At 42.1% G+C, this 9687-nt stretch overlaps 1 protein-coding gene across 1 annotated transcript; it reads right to left on the bottom strand.

Moving 5' to 3' along the window:
• Positions 1 to 294: 294 nt before the first annotated feature.
• On the bottom strand, positions 295 to 9254 carry LOC139631113 (leucine-rich repeat neuronal protein 2-like). Its single transcript, XM_071495077.1, has 2 exons — positions 8995 to 9254; positions 295 to 3771 (listed from the first exon to the last, which is right to left on the bottom strand). The coding sequence occupies exon 2, from the start codon at positions 3349 to 3351 to the stop codon at positions 976 to 978; it is 2376 nt and encodes a 791-aa protein (XP_071351178.1). The 5' UTR covers positions 3352 to 3771; positions 8995 to 9254; the 3' UTR covers positions 295 to 975.
• Between the last annotated feature and the right edge of the window lie 433 nt (positions 9255 to 9687).

Below are 9687 nucleotides of genomic sequence, written 5' to 3'. Positions count from 1 at the left end.
CACTGTGTCTTGTGTTTACTGAGTAGGTGAGTAGGTTCCTGAGCTATTATCGTACTTACTCCTACCGTGGAGTGACACCAACTACATACAGATAAGAAAGGAGTTGTAACTGCAGATGGATCAGTAATATTAGATTTTTATGTAGAGTTTGGTTTGAGGTCTGTCATGTGTCACACAATGTTTACACTACTGTTTATCAATTTGATCTGAGGTCAAATAATAAATAATCATATTTTCAGTATAATTTAAACTTAGTTTATAGAAAGAAAACAGAAATAAACAGGAGCATTTTGTAAATTAAAAAGATTTTATTGTATAATAGCTCAAAATAGAATTTAACACAATCACTTCTGGATCACATTTATGCTGAGAGAGGATGTTGGACGTTAGGCAGAAGTCTGGATGAGTTTACTGTCTATGTACTGCAAGATAGACAACCCATTCCAAGGTACTGAAAGCTAAGCAAAGGGGTTGTTTACATCAATCACTTGGATTTACAGAGCCCAAACAAGCAGGAATTTCATTCAGAATCAGTCTCAAGGCAGAGTTTCATCTGCATGGAGAAACTACGGTTCAGTCATCAGTGGAACATGTAGACAGGAAACATGACAAATACCCTTGAGGCCTGAGCTGATCTCTTCTGTGCTTGGATTAAATCAAGTTTTCTTCAGTTTTAGTCCAGTGGTCATCAGCAGCTCAGACTCATTTATTTCTCCTGTGTTCGCTCTGTGCAGCAGGAGTATGATTGTCCAGTCTTACTTCCCTGGTTAGGGCTTAGGCATTCTTTTTACAAGACATCTTAACACAGAAACAAGTCAATATATACTTTATACTGTATATAAAATAAATACAAATCTCTTTCTACACCACTTATCTGATCTATGACTTCTCTCTTCTAGTTGTGATTTTAAAAGTGTATATTTGACATTTTGTCTGTATGTGTGTTTTTGTCAAGTGTCCACAGATGTAATTATCTCAGCAGTCCTCGTTTAAGAGCATTTTCTTGTTCTGCTTTGGCTGATGTTCGTTGCTCCCTTCTGTCTTTTGCTGGATGATCACAGCCTTGGGACTTTTGATTTCCTGGAGGAGGGTACTGTGGAGCTTTCCTGGCCCCTCACTGGGCTGAGTGTCCCAGCCCTGGCCTGCCAGCAACAGCAGTATGAGTGCGAGGAGCAGAAGTGTGACTGCTGTGGAGGTCAGCTCTGGGCTGAGCTGCATGCTGGGCTCAGGCTCTGGCACATCCTTTGTCCTGAACGAAACACACTGAGGCTTTCTGCTCTCTCTTGATCTCCTGTTGGCATGCTTGGCATCCTCACTGATCCCTAAATGTAGACACACACGATAAAATGTCTCTGCCTGCAGGTGGGTCAGGTTGAAACTCTGTGTGCCAGCCAGGATGCGTGTGGTGTATGTGGGAGTGTTTGAGTAAATGGCTTGCCAAGACAGGCGAGTTGAGGGGAGGTTTCGCCCACTCTGCCAGGACAGGATAGCATAGTATTGTCCAACCTCTCTCACCTCCAACCTGGCATCCATGCTGAATAATGGAAATCCCTTCAGATTAGTGGACATGCCCCTTTTTCTTTTCTTTTCTCTGCTACGCACACCCACAGTAACACTGCGTGTATCTGCTCCAAGCGCATTCTCAGCAACACAAGTATACAATCCCGCCTCCCTGGGAGTGACCTTGTTGACCTCCAAAGTTCCCTCAGGCAGTAGTCGGTAGTGTTTGGGGGGGGGGCAGGGGGTATCATCTTGAGCCTGGCTGTGAGAGATGCTGGAGGCAGATGTGTGGTTGAATCCTTCAGAGGCTGTCAGACTGTGGCAGGGAGCATGAGCTGGCAAGCCTTTGGTTGCATGGTTGGGTGCAGGACCAAGTCTCAGCCCTGACGGAATCACCCAGTACAGTTCAGGAGGTGGCTCTGCAAGACCTCTACAGTGCAAAACCAGTTTACCTCCTTCTCTTACTCCTACATAGGAGGGGAGGGAGCTGGTGGGGATCATGGGGAGGCAGGAGGCCGACATCTCCCTAGAAGACACCTCTCTCACCCTGCGAGCTCTCAGCTCTGGTGGTTCAGAGCACAAAGTGGACTCGGGTTGGATGAAACGCACCATCCGAGCTGTTTGTTTATCTGTTTGTGTGTCTTTCTCAGTGTGCGGGTGAGAGGCCTCCTTGGCGGCCCAGTGAAACAGGCAGTCACATCGTAGTGGGTTGGAGTGTAAGCTGATTTCCTGAAGACTGGGCAGGGAGAGCATGATGTGCTGGTGCAGAGCGCTGAGAGAGTTGGAGTTGAGCATTAGACTCTCCAGTCTGCTCAGCTGAAGGAAAGCCTGCGGATGAATGTAGGACAGACGCGGATTGTTGGTGATCTCCAGCTTGGTGAGCTCTGGAAGATTCTCCAGGGCAGCTTTCTCAATAGAAACAAGCTCCTCCATGTTGTTCAGACCAAGCTCCTTCAGGTGGATCATATCCCGGAAATCTCCTGTCTCGATCAGTTTGATGCGGTTCTTGTTGAGGTCAAGGAACTTCAGTCCTGGCACTCTCCTCAGGGCCTGTGTGGGGACCTTGGTCAGCAGGTTGTCATAGAAGGAGAGGCTCTCCAGGCTTTCCAACCCTTCCAGTGCTTTTACAGCCAGGCCTTTCAGACCCATACCACCAAGGACAAGACTCCGGAGGGATTTGAGGGCCAGGAAGCCTTGCTCAGGAAGAGCCTCCACAGGGTTTCCCCCAAGCATGAGAACTTCCAAGCGAGGCAAAGCTCTGAACCACCGAGGGTCAACGGTGGTGAGTCTGTTGTTGTTGATATGAAGGCGCAGTAGGGAGTCCAGACCGGTGAATGCTCCAGGTGCTATTGAGTGTAAGTTGTTGTGGCTGAGAAAGAGTTCCTGCAAAGCTGGTAGTGAAGAGAAGGAGGCTTCAGGGAGATGACTGAGATGGTTTTCCTCCAGGTGCAGAGACAGCAGAGAGGGCAGGGAGGATCTCTGACTTATTGACCTGACATGGCTGAAGCGATTCTGGGAAAGGTCGAGGTCGGTGAGGTTGGGGAGTCTGTGTAGCACTGCAGTGTCGAGATCAGACAGGAGGTTACTCTGTAGGCGCAGGGTGTGTGTGTCCGGAGGTATGGGTAAGGGGAGCTTGGTCAACAGCAGGTCATTGCAGTCCACAGTGGGAGCTTCATGGTAGACTGAATCAGGGGAGAACCAGGGCTTGATCTGGCACACGCACCGGACCGGGCAGGAGACATGCCATGGTAGTGCGTGAGGCAGCGAGCCCACCACATCACCAGGCACACACATGCCAACAAACACACACAGGAGACACTGTGACTGTAGAAGCACTAAAGTCGGCCTCATAATCCTCACAGGTCACAGGAGCTAATTCAGACAAGGTGAGGAAGAGTTTATTATGAGGAACTGAGATGAATCATTTGGACCACAGATATGCGTGAAATTGTGTTATTATCAGTTTCAAGGTGTGTTTATAGGCCAGATGGTGCAGTGTCAATATTCATAAAGTGGTAACCAGTCAAAGAGGTATTACATTGGTGACAGCGTTCTACACAGGCTTCAGACAGAAATAAAAAGTTCAAAGTGTATCTTGCCCTTGTAGCGAAGCTTGATTCTATTATATTAATAATATTTTTAGGTGTAACTTTGATCGCAGTGACAGAGCAGGGACTGCACAATAGCTCAGTAATGGTCTTTGTTGTCACACCATCGATCTCACATCCTGGCCACAGGTGGAGGACTCACAGCTCGCAGCGTGGCGGCTCACTGTTGTGTCAGAAAAAGAAGAGAAAGAAACACAGATTCAGAGAGAAACAAAGAAACAAAAGACTGAAGTCTGTTTAATGCAGTCTATTAAAACCAAATGTGTCATTTAAATACAAAAGTGTTATAAAGCATTGTACCTTCTGAATTCCCAAAACCAAGTGTCTGAATTTACAATACATTTGGGTTTCACAATTGATGCATTATGCGGACCTGTACGAGAAGAAATACTCTATAACTGAGGATGGATGAGAAAGTAAACAAAGGTGCTGAAAAAAAAAACATCTGGACTTTGCTATAGCAGCATATTTAAATATGGAAAGAGGAATGACAAACAAATGAAGACAATCACAAATGGGGGACATGTGAGGAAGAAACAGAGAGAAACTAGTGCTCCGCTGTGATCTCCGGTGTTACAATCCACCTACAGGAGAGCAGGTAAATATGCAGGAATGATGAAATGGTGTAGCACGTAAATTTTTCATGTCAGCACTTCACCCTCAGTGCCCATTATAACATGGCATCCCACAAATGTTATTATCTAACAGTTAAAAAGACCCCAAGGATCTTTTATATTATCAGCCTTCTGTACTTGAGGCTATAATAGGAAAGACTATGTGAATGTAGCTGCTGCTGGAACAATTACACACAGACAGACACACACAAACACACCAGGGTTACATCAGTATTTACATTACAACATTTGACAGACTGTCATATCCAGAGCGACTCACTGCTCAGTATCTGTGGTACAAGACAGTTAAATTGACTCATTGTACACATTTGGCAGCAATAGATCAAAAACACCATACAGTGGGACTTTTTATGTGTTGTTTTCACAAGTGTCTGTCAACCTGCTCTTGACAACAAACTTTAATTGTGCAAAGGGTACATTGGATTCAGGTTATTCTTTGTGCAATAAAGAAGAACTGAAACAACAGGCCAAACTGTGTATTTAAATCAATTAATGCTGAGGGCGACAAATTGTATTTTAGATTTCATAAAATCTGCATTAATAGATTTTCGGCTACTTGGGGGCAACGCAACAGGTCTGAACACAGCTGCCAAGTGTGGCTGGAAACTATGCTGAGAACGGTCAGTCTGAACGAAATCAGTAAAACATAATACCAATACAATGAGCTGAAAGTGGAGCTGCAGAGTTGGGCGATAGTTCTCTATGGGTTCAAAACTATTATAGATACCTTTAGCAATGCACATACAGGTAGTTATTGTTGAAATGAAAATATATTTTCCCTGGTTGACACTGCTGCCATTAGGAGTCGCCAAAGTCAGAAATGTACAAGTTCACAGAGAAGGTTTAAAACAAGCAGCAGCTGGTTGAATCTTCTCTCAGGAGGAGCTAACTGTGTGCATCATTTGAAAACAATAAGCAGATCATTCTTTAAACTGTGTTTTGTTCTGTTTTTGGATTTGTGCACAGAAGAAGGAGATGTTTGTTAAAGGGTTAAATAACATTATTGCTGTAGTGGGCTACTGACAGCACCTGCACTGGTTTGTTGTAGGAGGCATTTAATTTGATTGATTTCGACACTTGGGTGAATGCAAATCAAAACCTAGGTGCTGGTCATGGTAATGACATGCATACAAACTAAGTTAGCTTATTGCACGGTCATCTTAATTTTTATGCAATGACTTCTACACTAACATTTTCATCAGATTACTACCATATGTAAGTTGTATATAGGCTGCAGTTATTTAACTTAGATAAACTATATAGCACTTTTATGCTTTCTATGTCCTTTCTCAAGGACACTTAATGACAAAGATGTTTTACTGTTCCTTACTGTCTTCTAAAGGTTATTTTAGATGATTTAAGTTGATTTTGTTTTTTTTTAAACTGATAAGAAAAAACAAATTGTGGGGCCCACAAAAATTATTTTTCAACAAATAAAAAAATGTCAACAACCTCGGATAATAAGCACAAATGTTCACTACCATAAGTACTGATATCAAAAATCTAATGTGTGAGAAACACACACACATGCTGAGAAGCCATGCAAGGCTTGCTGCATAGTTGCCATGGAAACAAACATCCTATCCTCGCTCTGTCTCACTGTTTTGAGATTTAGCTTGGAATTTGTTTTGGTCCAATCTGTGTATCAGTTGACGAAATGAGAGTGACTAGACTAAGGAAACATACATCATGATGACATTTCTGCATTTCCTCCATCATCAATCTCCATTTATTCTATGGAGGCAACTGTGTCCTGTTCTGTATGATTATGAATAAAGTTTTATATCAAGTGGACTTGTAACCTTTCTCTATACTTGTAAAGTCTTTCCGTTCTGCCAGCTGAGGTTTGCAGTACACAGTCTGTTAGCTGATGAGGAGAAAGTGAGGTGAGATACCTGCCGTGTTTTTTCCAATAACAAGGAGGAGAAAGAGCTGACAGATGATTCAATGAAGCACATTCATTGAGAGGAAGAGAAAAGACTGTTAGCATTCAAACACCATGTAGTGTAATTGTATAAGCTGCGAAAAGTGAACAGTTTGTGTGTGAATAACTGCAGCAGTAAAAACACAGGAGCAGTTCTCACCTCCTGAGGCTCTTCTTACTCTTCTATCAGCCATTCGCTTTCATCTCCACCCTCTCATCTTTTCATATGCAACCTGCTCAATAATGGATTCATCATTTAATTTTGATGCCCCCTCGTTTTTGTCATTTGCTCTCAAAAGCTCACAGTGTTTTTGAGCAGGTTCAGGGAAGCAGAGCTGTGTACTGATGTGTGTACATAAAGGACTTATACTACCTTGCAATTTGAACGGATCAGAAAAGGAGTGTGAAATAAATCTGTATGACTCAGCGGCTACTTTCATAACTCTGTCTCCTCCCAGCTCTCCACAATCTTTTCGCTGTGGATAAATAGAGAATATTTTTCCTCATAGTGGCCATTATTTCTCCCCTCCTACTCCTCTGACTCAGATTTCTTTGAAAGTTTAGTATACGACTGCACCGTGGCTCACATATTATCCACAGCAGTACCCCAGCCACTGAAGGATGAGTAATAGTTACAAAAAGACAAAGCTGCATTGACCTTAATCCACAATCTGAAGTGGCCCTCCAGTCAACAGCTGAGGGAAAATTAATTTTCTTTAAACTTCATAAACAATGCAAGTTTATTCAAAATAGTAAAAAAAAAAATTGTAATTGAAAATGTAATTATACTGAGGTTCTGCATGATACAGATGCATGTAAGTCAGTCACAGCTGAGTGTTGAGAGGAATCTATAGATGGTATTTCTGCAAGTAAATGGGTTGTGTGTCCACTTTTCACAGAGGGTTCCTTCTTAGATGCTGTAGATTATAGTGGTGAGGAAACCTTGGACGAGCTAATTACTTGATAAATCCGTCATTACCAAATAAATCAGCAAGTTTTGATAATTAAATAATTGTTTTAGTAATTTTACAAGCAAAGATGTTAAACATCTGCTGGTTCCAGATCCTCTAATGTCAGGATTTGATGATCATATATGCTACTAAAGTTAAAGTTAATATTTTTGGGTTATGGATTGTTAGTTTTACAAATCATGTCATTTGAAGATGCCGCCTTGAGCTCTGGGCTCCTGATGTACCCATGTAAACTGTAAAATCACTCCATATATTGGACATCATTATTTACTGTATGCCACAACAGTTACTACATCTGGTATATTTGCTTTCTACTAAACCTGCTCAGCACATAAAGTGCTAACAGAAAGCCTGTTCAAACCTTACTGAAGTGCTGATGCAGATATGCATTAATGAGGAGTTTAAAGGCATCTGCCAAACCTCTCAATCCTTCAAAAGATACGACTAAATATTGTTTTTCTTATCATAGTTCATATTCCTCCTTAAGCCAAGACATGTACTGTAAGTTTCTGTACTATTAACTTATCAGATTTTTCTTGTTTCTTTTTCTTCATAGCAAGTTTGTATGATTATTCTCACATACACATAAATGGATCTATTTCCTTCCCACACACTCACCCGCTCACCCAACACCTAATATTTGCTAAACCTCCACTACTACCTACACATACCTGAGGCTGTAACCAATGAAACAACAAAACAAAACAAAAATAATCAAATGACATTGTCTTTGTGACCTTTGTATGACTTACTTGGCAGTTTGTCATCCGTGTGAGCACCTCAGGTGTACAACAAACAACAGCATCCGAGATAATGTTTACATTTAAGCCAGTCTGGTGCTTTAATGATTAGGGGGATGTAACAGACACTAAATAGATTCAAGAGAGGAAAACAATCCAATACAATGATGCAGTGAGATGGAACAATGAGGCTTCAAAGCATAAATTAAAAACCTACACACTTACATATACAAAATTACAAACCTTTGCTCTCTAACTTTTGACTTTGTTTTGGTGTAGGTTCTGCTTTTGGACAGAAAATGTTGATGATGTTTTTTACTTTCCACAAAACACTTCTTGCAGTGTAACTTGTGTTGTGCAATTCTAGACAGTTAGGTGTAAGGTAATTAATTAGATGATTGTCTCTATCCTCTGATGAACAACTATCTGAAAGTCAGTGGCTTGAGAGTTCAGAATCCCTTTTGAGGTGAAAAAGAAATCATATTGGTGATATATTATTGTAGAACAGTCACATTCATGCTTCTGCAGAAGTTAAAGTCAAACCTTGCCTCTTCTTCATCTCCATATGACTTTGCTTTTTTCCAATGTAACAGGAAGAGAGAGCCATGGAAAAGCTTTTCACGATTACATTTCTTGATGGCTAGATGAACAAAATAGGTATGGAGTAGATATACATGCTTTCATGAGATGGTCCATCGCATATGGTTTGTTTTTTTGCTGTGCTGCTACGACACAGAGAGACACTGCAACAGGGCGGAATAGAGAGAGGGAGGATTCAGAGAGCAGAAGAGAGGGATGTATGACAGAGATGGAGGTGCTGGATGCAGATCCCCCCCCCCAAAAAAAAAAAAAAAAAAAACAGAGACGCATTGCCCTGCAGCTGAATCTGTTCCAGCATGCACACAAACACACATATACACAAACTTGTGATTTATTTCCCTCCTCAGCCAACAACCCCCCCCCCAATGTTTCCCCATTTCTAACACACCTGCTACCATCACCTTTAAATGTGCGTGCATGCATGCACATGTGCACGAGAGACCGTGTGTCTGTGTGAGTTCTACAGTGTCCTGTTTGTTTGGAAAATTCTGTCAGTATATTTCATCTTTGTCTTACCGCAGCAGAAGCGCCGACTACATCTCTCTCTCTCTCTGTCATTTCTTGCCTTCTTCATTTGCTGTCAGTCTGTCTTTGCAAATGCCTCACGTGCTGGGATGCTTATTTCTTCTTCTCCCTCACAGTCACACGTTTGTGGATCTCTTAAGATTCCTGAAATATCACTTCCCCAGCTCTCCCTCTCTCTGGAGCTGAAGAGAAAATTGGCACGGACTGAATATCTCTCTCTCTCTCTCTCTCTCTCTCTCTCTCCCTCCAGCTAAAGAGGAGATGAGGTGTGTTCTGCAGCAGAGCTTCTGTCCCTCTCATCTCTCCTCCTCTCTTTCTACCGCCTGTCTCACTCTCTCACTCTTTCTCTTTGCCTGTGTCGCAAACCAAAGGAAAACCACTTGTGTTAGTTACAGTGTGTTATTTTTGCTGGATGAGAAGTTTTCTCTGGCTCCTGCATGGTGGCATTTTAGTATTCTGCCATCGTCTGCAGGTTAAAGTCCTGCTCATAATGTCACGTCGTACTTAACATGTAACAAAGCAGCAGAGACAAATCGCCCTTTCAGTATTTCAGTATCTCTAGTATGTTATTAACACACTGCTGATTGTCTAAAATTGAACCAGAATGAAAAACTTTTTTTTTTTCTTTCAGAGCTGGAGCCGTGTCTCATTATTTTACTCTACAGACTTGTTGAATTCATTTCT

Source organism: Trachinotus anak, unplaced genomic scaffold (assembly GCF_046630095.1).
Source record: "Trachinotus anak isolate AG129_WGS33_773 ecotype Australia unplaced genomic scaffold, CSIRO_AGI_Tana_v1 ptg000013l, whole genome shotgun sequence".
Classification (NCBI taxonomy): Eukaryota; Metazoa; Chordata; class Actinopteri; order Carangiformes; family Carangidae; genus Trachinotus; species Trachinotus anak.
This window is presented reverse-complemented; position numbering and strand designations above follow the sequence as displayed.

Bases quoted from the DNA above. Each gene is read 5' to 3' on its own strand.
- LOC139631113 (XM_071495077.1), bottom strand. From the start codon at position 3,351: ATGAGGCCGACTTTAGTGCTTCTACAGTCACAGTGTCTCCTGTGTGTG.